At 42.0% G+C, this 13,396-nt stretch overlaps 1 protein-coding gene across 3 annotated transcripts in view; it reads right to left on the bottom strand.

Moving 5' to 3' along the window:
* MYL5 (myosin light chain 5) overlaps positions 1-13,396 on the bottom strand; it is a 26,313-nt gene extending 12,917 nt beyond the window's left edge. Inside the window, exons 1-5 of one of the 3 annotated variants that reach the window (XM_056802247.1) lie at positions 13,180-13,396; positions 8,286-8,394; positions 7,627-7,736; positions 3,388-3,495; positions 2,771-2,846 (exon numbers count right to left, since the gene is read on the bottom strand). In XM_056802247.1, the coding sequence (XP_056658225.1) occupies positions 2,771-2,834 (64 nt within the window). In that variant the 5' untranslated portion in view covers positions 2,835-2,846; positions 3,388-3,495; positions 7,627-7,736; positions 8,286-8,394; positions 13,180-13,396. Of the gene's footprint in view, positions 1-2,770; positions 2,847-3,387; positions 3,496-5,956; positions 6,057-7,512; positions 7,737-8,285; positions 8,395-13,179 lie in introns of those variants that run through there. The other 2 variants (XM_056802248.1, XM_007496967.2) reach the window with 2 other exon arrangements.

The raw sequence follows: 13,396 nt of genomic DNA, 5'->3' as shown, positions 1-13,396 counted from the left end.
CAGGGAGTCAGGGAAGGAGAGAGAGGCTCAAGAAGGTGGAAGTAGGGGCAGAATAGTGATTGGGAGAGAATTAGATAAGTTGTGGGAAGAGGGGGAAAGGGATAGGATGTGCAGAGAGAAGGAAGGAGAAAGGAAGAAAGAAGGGAGAAGGAAGAAGAGAAAGGGAAGGGAAAGGGAGAGAGAGAGAGAAGAGAGGGAGAAAGGAAAAGAAAAGGATGATAAGGGAAGGAGGGAAGGAGATAGGCAGGACGGACGAGACAAAGAGGGAAAGAGGAGAAGAGACAGGGAAATGGGGATGATTTAGGGGTAGAGTTGAGAGTCCAGAACAAAAGGAACAAGAGATAGAGACCAGGAAAAAGAGAGGGGACAAGAAAGAAAGACAGGACAGAGCCAGGGAGAGGGCAGAGCCGGGGATAAAGAGAGAGGTAGAGATAGATAGGGAGGGAAAGAGGGACAAGGGCAAAGAGGTAGAAACACATAGACAGATAGGTTTCATTCCTGTTCATGAGTTATAAAGAGAAAAATATTTCTAGCATCAGAATCCCCTAAGGTGGTGTCCAACACCCCCCAACCCTCCCACTCCCCTATCCCCCTCCCACCCATCCTCCCTAAATAACCAAACCTCACCTCTCCCACCTCCATATTATCGAATCATAATGATAAGAATAATTAGTAAGAATAGTGACATAGTAGATAGTATGTATGCTGGGCATGGAGCCAGGATGCCTGGGTTCAAATCCCACCCTGAGACTTATTAGCTATGTAACCTTGGGCAATCATTAATCATATAAAATCATAAATTCCCATTTGGAAGTGACTTAGGTGCCATCTTGTCTAATCTTCTCATTTTACTTATTGAGAAAATGGAGGCTGAAAGATATTAAATAACTTGCCCAGGACCATATATCTAGCTATTAAGAGTCAAAGACAAGCTTTGAGCCCACGTTTCCTAACTCTTAAGTCCAGTGCTCTATCTATTTTGCCTTTCTAACTTAATTTCTATATACCCAGGCCTCACATTCTAAATCACACAGACTGACAGTACAGGCACCTCCAGTCTCTGTGGAAGTGATCACTCCATTGGTACATTATCTTGGACAGACAGGCAATGAGCAGAGACCAGAAGTGAATAGGCAGAACAGAACTGGATAGAGTACATTTGGGAAATGGCAAAGGGCTTTTAATGACCCCCAGCTCCTCCCTGACACAAAAGCCTGTCTTTTAAACACCATTACTCTCCCAGTGATGAATCCCAGTGGTTGTGAATCATGGAATGCCACACTGAGGGAAGAATCCAACCTGCTAGGTCCCAAAGGATGATGAAAAACTCCATGGTGGGGGAGAATGGGTTGTAGCACATTATCACAGATGACGTATATAGGAATAGTGGTGTAAAAAATGTCATCAAAGAAATTTATGTCCAGAAATGGTGGTGGACTGGTCATGCAGTAAGAGTATGGGCTAGCAGATGGACAGCCAGGGTGTTCTAATGGTATTCACAGAATGTTAAAAGACCTCAAGGAAGGCCTTGGGACTGGATCCTGGCAGATTTATGAGAGGGGAAGGCAGGAATTACACAGGATGATAAGATGAATGATTGAGCTCTAGACCAGCTGAGTGCTCCCATCAATGAGATAATGGGCCCATTGATGTAGGAAGGTACAATAATGAGAAGGATCATCATAAATATAACAACTCACCCTTATTTGGTGCTTTGAACCTTACAAAAAGCAGAATCACATCAATGAATCCTCACTTAAGTCATGTCACAGAAGTAGGGCAGGAAAATTACTTCCATTTTGCAGAGGAGAAAAGTCCAGGAAGGATTCAGGTCTCTCCCCACTTCTGTCCACTGCACATTCAATTGCCTAAGTGATTTCCAGTGTTGTTGGTTGTTGTTGCTTGTTTGTTTTAAAGATTAGGTCTCCTTTCTCACCCAGGCTAGAAATATGGCAGCTACTTGGAGGTCTGATCCAAAAGTGGATGAATGTGGAAGCTCTGACCTGCTCCATTTTTCTGACCTGGGCTGGTTTTGTGCCCCGAACAGCAGCCTAGTGGCCTGCCTAAGGTTCCCTGTTCCTTTATTACCTTCTTGGCTCGGTTCCAGTGACTATGCTCTGCCCACTTCACCCTTCTATCTCTCATATTGTGGAGTTTAGAATTAGAGATGGAGGTTTTCATCTGACTCTGACCAAAGAAAGCCTCCATGCCATCTTCCATCTTATGATGCCTGCCACCAGCAATATTGTCCTGCAACACTTCCAGCTCATTTCCCATGGGGACTCCCATTTTTTCACGTTGTGCCAAAATCCTGGGTTTTCTCCCTTGGACTGTTCACCCTGCCTGAGATCTTAGTGAGCTCTACTTGCAGGCTTTAGTCAAACTTGACCTGAATTCTTCCCTTGCCTCCACTTCAATTCTCCTCATTTGTCCCCACCTTCATCATCCATAAACCTAAGAACAAGTATTGGTCCCAAAACACAAAGCTTGTGCTATGTTAGGATTCCATCTTTCATCTTAACAGAGAAAGAACAGAAAGACCTTGATTCAGAAGACCTATTACAGCCCTTGGTTACCCCATCTCTAAATCTCTGTCCAGCCTCACTGTAGGATTGAGGTGATGGATAGGAAAGGGCTGTGTAACTGTAGAGTGCTATGCACATGAGGGTTATTAATATTATTAATTTTATGACATCATGATAACCAAGTGTTCTTGAAAATCATTTTTAAAAAGCAGCTAAGCATGGATTTTCCTTCTGAGAATACAGACCTAGAGAGGCGTAGGTATCTTTCAAGTCCTCTTTGTCGATGAATCCATCCCTATTCTGATCCATGAGTGTGAATGCCTACAAACAAACCAGACCAGTGAAGGATAAGGAGAATGGAAGGGAAAGGGGAGGGAAAGCACCTTGTTGGGTCTCAGGATAGGGATCTCCTATTAAAGCCCCTTTGCTGATTTAGTCCTTATGCTCATGTTCACAAAGAGGGATTACAATGTATTAATTTCTATTAAGAATACTGTGTATTTGGCCTCAGACACTTCCTAGCTGTGTGACCTGGGACAAGTCACTGAATCCTCATTGCCTAGCTCTTCTGCCTTGGATCCAATATATACTATTGATTCTAAGATGGAAGGTTTAAAAAAGAATATTATATAGACCCAGGTATTACCCTAGTCCCTTCCTGTCACTCTAAATCAATCTCAAATAGGAAAATCAGGAGTGACACAGATTATAACCTATGGGGAATCTGCTTTTTCACTTTGCAAAATGGTCTCCAGATTTTACAGAGAGGATTTTCCTGAAAGGACACATTCTTAGGAACACTTGTGGGGGGAGGTTGGGGTGGGGAGAGAGATGGCAGAGGGAAAATGGGACAGAGACTTACTTCTTTAAATTCCTGAATCTGTGTCTGTTCAAAATTGGAAAAGACATTGGATGAGGCTCTCTGAGCTCGAAGAGCACCGCCTTCCTTCTTCTTGGTCTTCCTGCTGGCCTAAAATAGAAGCAAATAGTTTAAAGGTGGCCAAGGGGTCCCTGAAGGACATTGAGGATACCTTCCCCTAGACGCTGGAAACCTAGGGAATAGCACCATCACCAATTCTTCTTTCCTTCCTTTCAATCCAAAAAGAAAAGGTATTCCAATCCTCATTAACTCAAACCAATTAGTCTTTCCATACCTAGAATTCTATTCCCTCTAACCTCTTTTTAAGACCTCATGCCTGGAGTTCTCTCTTTCTTCCAACATACCTTTGATGTCTCTCTGATCACTGGTTCCTTCCCTTCTGCCTACAAACATTCTCCCCAATTATGAAATAGTATTTCTTTGACCCTTCTAACCAACATAGAAGGAGGATGGGCCATACTCTGAGATCCACAGATTTCAGGAGAGTTTCTGAATTTATTTTTTTAATACATTTTGATAGTTGTGTTGCAATACAACGAGTTTCCTTTGTAATCTTATGCATTTTTATGAATTTTAAAAATATTATTCTGAGATGAGATCCATGGGCTCCACCAGGCTGCCAAAGGGAACTACACCATAAAAATGTTGAAGAACCCCTGACACAAGGCTATAGTCCCATAATTTTCTTCCCTTTCATACATAAACTCATTTTAAAAGTTAGCTATTGACAAAGTCTCCACTCTTTAACTCCCTACTTTCCCCTTAATCCCCTGAATTTGAGTTTCTATTCCACTCCTCTACTGACACTGCATTCTTTAAAGGCCATCAGTGGCCCAATTACCCAACTAAAGGGCCTTTTTTTATTCTCTTCCTCCTCTTCAGGTTCCCTGACACTGGATACTGCCGCCTCTTCCTGGATTCCCTTTTCCTTTTCTGGTTGTCACCATATTCTTTTCCAATCTCCTGAAATTCTTCTCCATTCCTCTGGTGGCTCCTCACCTCCTTACGCTCTTAAAGTTGATATTCCTTGGGGTCAACTAGATAACTCAGTGAATAGAGAGTCAGACCTGGAGTTGGGGAAACATAAGTTCAAATCTGGCCTTCCTAGCTGGACAAGTACCTTAACACCCATTGCCTAGCTCTTATTGCTCTTCTGCCTTGAAATTGATAACTTCGTATCGATTCTAAGACAGAAGAATAGGGTTGGGCTTTTTTTTTTTAAGATGATAGTCCTTGAAGTTGTATCCTTGACCTTCTTCCCTATCTATACTCCGTCCCTTGGCAATCTCATTCCTTTCTACAGTTTTAATTCTTGTTCCATTAGATAATTGCCCGATCTTTATCCCTAGAGCTCCAGATCTGTAAACACAAATATATAGAAGATATCTCTAATTAGATATTCTACCAGCCTCTTAAAAGCAACATGGACAGTATTGAGCTAATTATGTTTTCCCCAAACATTCTCCTCCTTTTGACTTCACTATTTCAGTCTGCAGAGCCCCTGTTCACCCTGTTTCTAACCTTGAATATCTTCGATTATTCCCTCTCTCTCACTTTTCCTATCTGGTATCACCAAGTCCTTTCAATTTTGCCACTGATGATCACAGTATTCCTCCTGCCACCCCTACTTAGAGACCCTCATTAATACCTGTCTGGACCATTGTAATAGACTCTTAAAAACAAAACAAAACAAAACAAAACAAAAAACTCACTAAGCCAACTAGCTACATTGTAATAGCTTCTTCTTCTTTTTTTAAAACCATTACCTTCTGTCTTAGAATAAATACTATATTTTGATTCCAAGGCAGAAGAGTGATAAGAGCAAGGCACTGAGGGTTAAGGGACTTATCCAGGGTCACAAAGCTAGGAAATGTCTGAGGCCAGATTTGAACCCAGGACCTCTCTAGGCCTGACTTTCAACCCACTGAGCCACTTAGCTACCCCCATAAGAGCCTCTTAATTGGTTCTTTTTTTACCTTGTCTCTCCTTCCTCCAGACTCCAGCCACAATAATCTTTCTTATTCATAGAGCTGGTCATGATTATTCAGTGACTCCCTATTACCTGAGCAAATGGCCAAACTCCTTTATCTCGAATGCCCCTCACTATCATCTTACCTTTTTAGCCTTGTGTAATACTACTTGCCTTCATGATTTCTGGGTGAAACTGGACAACTCTCTCTATCTTCCCCCTCCAAAAAAAAACAACCCAGTATACATCTTATATTCTCCTGCCTCTAGGATTTCACTTGGGCATTTGATGCGACTGAAATGTCTTCACTTTCTTTATCTATTGAATTTCTACATCACCCCATCTTTAAAGACCATCTCAAAGGTTACATCCTCCAAAGGGTCTTCCTTGATTCCAGGGTCAGTGGTGACCCAAACCAGAGCTGGCTGGTATTGAGTATTGGCCTTTTCCAGCTTTCCTTCTCTACAGAAGCTAACCGGAGAAGCAGAAGGTATGGTCATACTCCACAACTGGTGATAACCAAGGGACTCTTCCAGGACACCCCAATGCTATCCTTGGGCCTTAGGACCCTGGGAGACTTACCATTTCTCCGGGTTAAGACTCTCCCTGTGCTACAGTTCTTGTTCTTACTCTCCTGCCCTTCTGCAGGCTTCCTCTGTTGTGCTGAGAAGGGGGCACCATAGGTCTTAAGTTCCTGGTAGACAGTCCCTCAGGACAGCTCAGGCTTCATCTTCAACTCCACTCCCTACATGGGCAGGCCTGAGATACTCATAGACCCCAGGGACTGAACAACTGTTGTGTGTGTTTAGTGGGGGCTGGTAGAAGGGTGTGATCCAAGCAGGAAAACCTGGCAAGGGTACATATCTGAGCATAGGGAACTCATGGTGAGGCACTCTCAGAAGGGGGAGAGGCAGAAGTTGAGGTCTAAGGGCTGAGAGATCTGGGGGGGAAAGGTACATCTGGGCAGAGAGTAGGATTTAAGAAAGAGAAGGGGACCCTAAGCAGGGAGATGGTAGGATGGGGTTGTCTCAGGGTAGAGAAACCTGGAGGTAAGAGATCTGAGCCTACATAGAACTCTAAACTGGGTATGTCATGTCAGAAAGAAGTAGAGGGAATAACAGAGCAAGACCAGAGCTTTGGGAAAGGGACTTTAAGCAAGGATGATTGAGGAGGTCTGGCATTTCAGGAGGGGGAAATCAAGGAATAAGGAAGTCTGAGTAGGGATATCTGGGGTTATGAGGAACTACAAACTGATTGTTCTGTTTAGGGCAGGAAGAACTTCAGGGCAGAGAGACTCAGACACTGTCTCTGAGTATTGAAATGTGTGTTCATTCTCCTGTCTTTCCTTCCTTCTACTCCCAAATATGAAAAAACAACAGAAAATACAAATAATGGAGTTTTAAGAGTTGGGAGACAACAATTTTAAAACAGGGATTTTTCTTTAAACCTTTACCTTCCATCTTGGAGTCAATACTGTGTATTGGTTCCAAGGCAGAAGAGTAGTAAGGGCTAGGCAATGGGGGGTCAAGTGACTTGCCCAGGGTCACACAGGTGGGAAGTATCTGAGGCCATATTTGAACCTAGGACCTCCCACTTCTAGACCTGGCTCTCAGTCCACTGAACTACCCAGCTGCCCCTAAAAACAGGGATTCTTAACTGTTTTTACAACATGAATTTCTTTGTCAGTCTGCTATAGCCAATGGTCTCCTTTAAAGAATAATGCTTTTAAATTAACTCAATGCATAAGGTTACAAAGGAAACTAATTTTATTGAAATAGTTATTGTAATATTTTTTAAAAATAATAAACCATGCCCCTCCCACCCCCATTAAAACATCCTAGTTTAGAGTTAGAAGAAAGGGGCAAGATAGAATGTTTTCTTCTATCTGGCCATCGTACTGGTCTTGTTTCTCTTCCCTCTTCTGGTCCCAGTGGAATCAGGCCACAGTGACCTCCGTGATCCCACTGATTTGATTTGGGGACATTCACTTTGTAAGAATTTCATCCATGACTTCAGGTGCTTTTCCCTTCTTTCTGTCTCTTGTCTTCTTCCCCTGCCTTCCCTGGCAATTGTAAAGAGTCAAAGCCCTTAGAGAAACCAAAGGACCTTGCTACCCTCCCTTAGCAACTGTGACTCACTGGAGGCCCAACTGTCTCGGTGAAGTTGCCTCGGAGGGTCAGGGATGACAGTTGTGGGGGAGATTTCTCTGACAGGTTCAGGAAGAATCTGAGGACTAGCTCTAAAGATAGCACCTGGTATGAGAGGCTGGGTCCAGAGGGATGATCAGGACACAGGCAGGAGGGCTGCTGACTGAGCAGCGAGAAGGAAACCAATAGACAGCTCCTAGAGCCTTATGCCAGGCCTTGGGAAAGAGGAAAGCAGAGTTAAGAGCCATGTCCCTGCCTGTCCACTCCCTCCTCCCACCCTGCCCTATGTTATCTTTAGTAAACGTGCCTTGGGAATATCATGGTCATGTTTGGCCATGTCAGGAATATCAGAGCAGATGAAATAGGCAGGAGAAAGAGATATGTTTCTACCTCCCATTCCCCAGAGATCTGTGGGGTCTGGAGTCTGTTTTATTTTTAAATATATATATATATATTTATATTTATAAATATATATCTGAAGATTGTCCTTTCCCCTAGATGCTTATTCTGATGCAGGGGCTGCTGACCTGCCTGCTTTATTTAACATTTGTTTGGAGAATAGCTGTAAATCTGTATGAAATGTGCTTTCTTTAGTTTCACAAGGTGGTTGCTGTCCCACTGACTCATTAGACCAAATCCTGAATATGAAAAGTCAAGAGAGGAATGAGCAGAGGTCCCTGAGTAGACAAGAAGAGATGAAATCGTGGGCCCAAGTGGAAGGATCAGACTTGGTTAGAAGGAAGGCAAGGTGTGGTGGCTGATACCTGTCATCCTTGATGCTAGGGAGGCTGAGGATTTATTGAGTTTTGGAATTTTAAGCTGTGGTGATCCTCTGGGAGTACAGGTCCATTAGGCTGCTTAATGAGGGTCAAACTGGCTCAGGTGAAAAAAAAGAAAAAATAAAGCAACTTACAACAATGACCAAAACAGAAATATGTTTTACATGATAATACATCTCAAACCCAAATCAAATTGCTTACCTTCTCCAAGAGGGAAGAGGGAAGGAAGAGAGGGAGACAATTTGGATCTTATAATTTCAGAAAATGTATGTTGAAAAATTGTTTTTATCTGTAATTGGGAAAAGAAAATGCTTAAAAAAAAGAAAAAGAAAAATGGAGCAAGTTAAAGCTTCTGTGCCAATTGGTTGTAGGACTGGTCCCTAAGTGATCGGACTGTGCTCCAGCAAAATAGGGCAACTTAATATTTTTTTTTAAATAAAAAATGGGGGGGGGGCTACTAAATCATTTGAGTCTGAAGCAAAGGAGTAGAAGATGGATAAAGGCAGATTTCAAAGTGTGGAGAAGACAAGGGAGAGCTCACATGGAATATTTCTCAGTTAAGCAGAAGATGAGGTCATCTTCTAAGGTAGAATTCAGAAATTGAGGATATAAAAAGACTAGAACAGCCCTTCTGGGAATTAAAGTATACAAACAGGATGTCCTCAAAGGAAGAAATCTACATTACTAATAGCCAAATGTGGGGAAATTTTCCAAATCACTATTAATTAGAGTAAGACAAATTAAAATAACTTTGAGGTTCCATCTCATAACTATCAAACTGGTAAAGATGACCAAAAAAAGGAAAATGTTTGATGTTGGAAGGTCTGTAGGAAAACAGAGGCATTAATGCACTGTGAATAGAGTTTTATCAATTGATCCAGACATTCTAGAAAGCAATTTAGAACTATATCCCAAGTCACTGAATATGCATATATTCTAACACAGGAATACCACAAATAATAGTTAGCATTTATATATCACTTAAAGTTTACAAAGAGCTTAATAAAAATCTTATTTAATTCTCGTGAAAACCCAGAGAGGTAGGTGCTATTATTACCCCCATTTTACAGATGAAAACTTGGAAAGATTAAGCGATTTGTCAAAGGTCCCACAGCTAGTCAGTATCTGAAACTAGATTTGAACTCCTGTCTTCCTGACCCCAGGTTCAATGCTTTATCCACTATACCCCCTACCTGCCTTTCACTGCCAGGCTTATACTCCAAAAGTCCAAAATAAAAGGACCCATGAGTACAAACATATTTGTAGCAGCTCTCTTTATTATAATGAATTAGAAGATAAATAGGTGCCCCTCAATTTGGAAATGACTAGACAAATGATGGGATGTGAATGTGATAGAATACTCTTATGCCATATGAAAATGATGAAAGAAATGGTTTCAGATAAGCCTGAAAAGATTTGTATGAACACTGTAGAGTGAAATGGAGCAAAACAAGAACAATGTAGACAATAGTAACAAACTTGTAAAGACAACATCTGGCTCACACAGTGGATAGAGCACTAGCCGTGGGATCAGGAAGAACGGAGTTCAAATATAGTCTTAGATGTTAGCAGTTGTGTGACCCTAGGCAAGTCACTTAATACTGTCTGACTCAGTTTCCTCACCTGTAAAATAAGCTGGAGAAGAAAATGGCGAGTCATTCCAGTGTCTCTGTCAAGTAAACGCTGGATGGGGTCACAAAGAGTTGGACACTGAACAACACCTTTGAAAGACTGATCGATGAATACAATGACCAACCACTCTTCCAGTGGACCATTGAAGAAACCTGCTACCCACTTTCTGATAGAGAGGGGATGGACTCAATATGCATCATGAGACATACTTTTGGATCTGATGAAGGTAGGAATTTGTTTTGTTAGACCTTGACCATGCTCACTTATTACAAGGGTGGTTCTTTTTTTTTTTTTGAGAGCAAGGTAGGAAGCTTATTAATAAAAAAATTAAAATTAAAAAAGCTCTCTGGGGAGTATGATAAGGAGCAAACAACAGCAAATATTTATCAAATGCAAATAATTATGTGCATAATGCTATATATTAGGCCACTGGAGATACAAAGGAAAATGAAACATTCTGATCTCAAAGAGCTTACATTCTGCTGGGGCCAGAGTGGGATTCATATAGATTGTGTATAAAGATAAATAAATATTTAAAGAATCATAAAATTTAAGAGCCAGAAGATGGTGTTAGAGAGCATCTATGTCATCTAGTCAGTGCCTAAACAAAAGTTCCTTCTACAATGTTCCTAAGTCATCTTCTAGCTTTTATTTGAAGACCCCAGTGAGGGAGAATTCACTATTTACCCACAGCAGCTTATTTATTATATTTCTGGATAGCTGTTTGGGAGTTTTGCCATACAAGAAGCTGAAATTTATCTCTCTCCACATTTTGCCTATTTCTCTTTGTTTCTTTCCTCGGGAGCCAAGCAGAACAAGCCTTCAGATAATGGAAGATAGTTAACAAATTCCCCCTCAATGTCTTCTCTTTTCCAAGTAATTATCTAAGTTTCTTTTTCTTTTCTTTCTTTTTTTTTAATCCTTACCTTCTGTCTTAGAATTAATACTAAGTATCAGTTCCAAGGCAGAAGAGTGGTAAGGGCTAGGCAATGGGGGAAAGTGACTTACCCAGGGTCACACTGCTGGGAAGTGTCTGAGGCCACATTTGAACCCAAGACCTCCTGTCTCCAGGCCTGGCTCTCAATCCATTGAGCTACCTGGCTGCCCCTAACTCAGTTCTTTCAATTATTCTTCATAAAATCCTTCTGGTCACCCACCTGTGGATACTCTACAGCTTGTCAATGACCTTTATAAAATGGGACACAGAGAACTAAGAACAATATCACAAGTGTGGTCTGACTGGGAGGATACAATGAGACAATTATTTCCCTTATTCTATTTTTGTTGTTCTTCAGTCGTGTCCTTAGTCTATATGCTCTCTTAATTCAGCCCAGCATAGCATTAATTTATTGGTTATTATATCACACTGTTGACTCATACTGAGCTTATAGTCCACTGTAACACTCATCCCTTTGAAGCAAGTTGTCTAATCATACCTCCCTCATCCTACAACTATTGTTGAGTCAGCTTTTCATGTCTCCATTTGGGGTTTTCTTGGCAAAGATACTGGAGTGGTTTGCCACTTTCTTTTCCAGTTCATTTTACAGATAAGGAATGGAGCTAAACAAGGGGAAGTGACTTGCTCAGGGTCACACAGCTAGTATTTTGAACTCAGGAAGATATCTTCCTAACTACAAGCCTGGCACTCTATCCACTGAACCGCTTAGCTGCCCCTTCTCTGACTATAAAGTCAATTAAATTTATCTCTATTAAATTTGACCTTCCTGCTGCTCCAACTTGTCAAATATTTTTGGATCTTAAATCTATCATCCATAATGTTAACTAGCTATCCTTTCCAGCTTTGTGTGATCTGAAAATGTGAAGAAAAAAAGCCCATATTATTTATTCCTTTATCCTAAGATAAAAACATTAAACAGAACAATGCCAAGCACAGATCCCTAGGGCACTACACTGGAGACTTAGTTCTAAATTAGCAAGGAACCATTCACTATTATTCTTCGGATTCAGTCATTTCACTATGTCTGAAATTGGTTGATTTTACTATCATACCAGCAAATGATAACTAGACTTTTTTGATTGTACACCTCTATCAATAAAAGATTTTTTAACCCACCCCTCAATTCATATATATATATGTTTGTTTATAAATTATATTCAGGTACCAATAATTATTATGGGTTGTAAAATATATAAATAGAAATCTTTAAAAGATGAGATAAAATTGAATTCCTTTTTGATTTGATTTGATTTGATAGTCATCAGGAAGCCACTAAATTATATTGCAATGGCAAATATGTTTTAATTTAGCAGCAAATCAGGTACAATTGTGAGAAGGATGGATTGGAGAGATGAAGAATTTGAGACAGGGAGTCCAATTAGGGGGCTATTTCCATAGTCCAGATTAGACTCAGTGAGGGTTTTAACTGGGGTGGTGGTGGCTGTAAGTGTACAAGGAAGGGCACAGTTGTCAATGATGGTGTAGACAGATGTAGGTCAGGCTTAGGAGGGGAGGTCGAGGTCTTGAAGAGAGAAGACCAGGGGCAAGACTGAGTTGGAAACAAAGCCTCACAGCCAACTCTCAGCAGGTAGGGTGGGTTCCACTCATCTTAAATCTTTTAGGGGCAGATCCTTCTCTCCCCACTCCCATTTGGTTGGGGTTTGTTTGTTTGTTTGTTGGTTTGTTTTTTAACTCTTACTTTCCATTTTAGAATCAATACTGTGTATTGGTTCCAAGGCAGAAGAGTGGTAAGGGCTAGACAATAGGCGTTAAATGACTTGCCCAGGGTCACACAGCTGGGAAGAGTCTGAGGCCAGATTTGAGCCCAGGACCGGGATCCCTCTTCCATTTTGAAGACCACTGACCTAGTCCATATCTCTCCACCTTTACCACAAGAAAAAAACAATAGATTCTCTGTCAAATGCTTTGCTAGGATCTACGTTGTGTGGTAGCCTCGTCCAAAAAAAAAAATGAGGCCCCGTGCTAACTCTGGGCGATCACTGCTTCCTTCTCGAGATGCTCATTGACCATCCTTTCAGTTTGGAAGGTGATGGGCTCCCGCCACTGGCGGTCCTCAAGCATAAACGAGGGATCGTAGCCCAGCTGAGGGACACCGAGCATAAGGAGAGACTCTTTGGACAGTGGACTGGACTAGGTGTGACCTCAGAGGCACAGTGGACACAGCCAGCCCCGCAGGAGCTCCGCCCTCACAAAGCTCCGCCCCAGGGCCAGCCTAGGAGAGGCACCGGGCTCCACAGCGAGGCGCGTGCGTGTGGGGCATGCTCATACCCACGGCGCGCGCCGCTCCGACCCTGCCCTCCGACTCAGGCGCGCACACTTTCTGCGTCCTCGTTCCCGTTTCTTCAACCATGCCCCTTCCGTCCTTTCTCCAATAGCTCTGCCTGGCGACTGCTCTTTCTACTTCCGGGTCGAGGGTCAACGGGAAAAATGGTGCAGCCCGTGAAGGTCTCCCCGCTCATCAAGGTGAATCTCCACCGTGGCTTCA

This window comes from Monodelphis domestica, chromosome 6, assembly GCF_027887165.1.
Source record: "Monodelphis domestica isolate mMonDom1 chromosome 6, mMonDom1.pri, whole genome shotgun sequence".
Taxonomy (NCBI): Eukaryota; Metazoa; Chordata; class Mammalia; order Didelphimorphia; family Didelphidae; genus Monodelphis; species Monodelphis domestica.
Note: the sequence above shows the minus strand (reverse complement) of the source record. Positions and strands in the feature narration are given on the sequence as shown.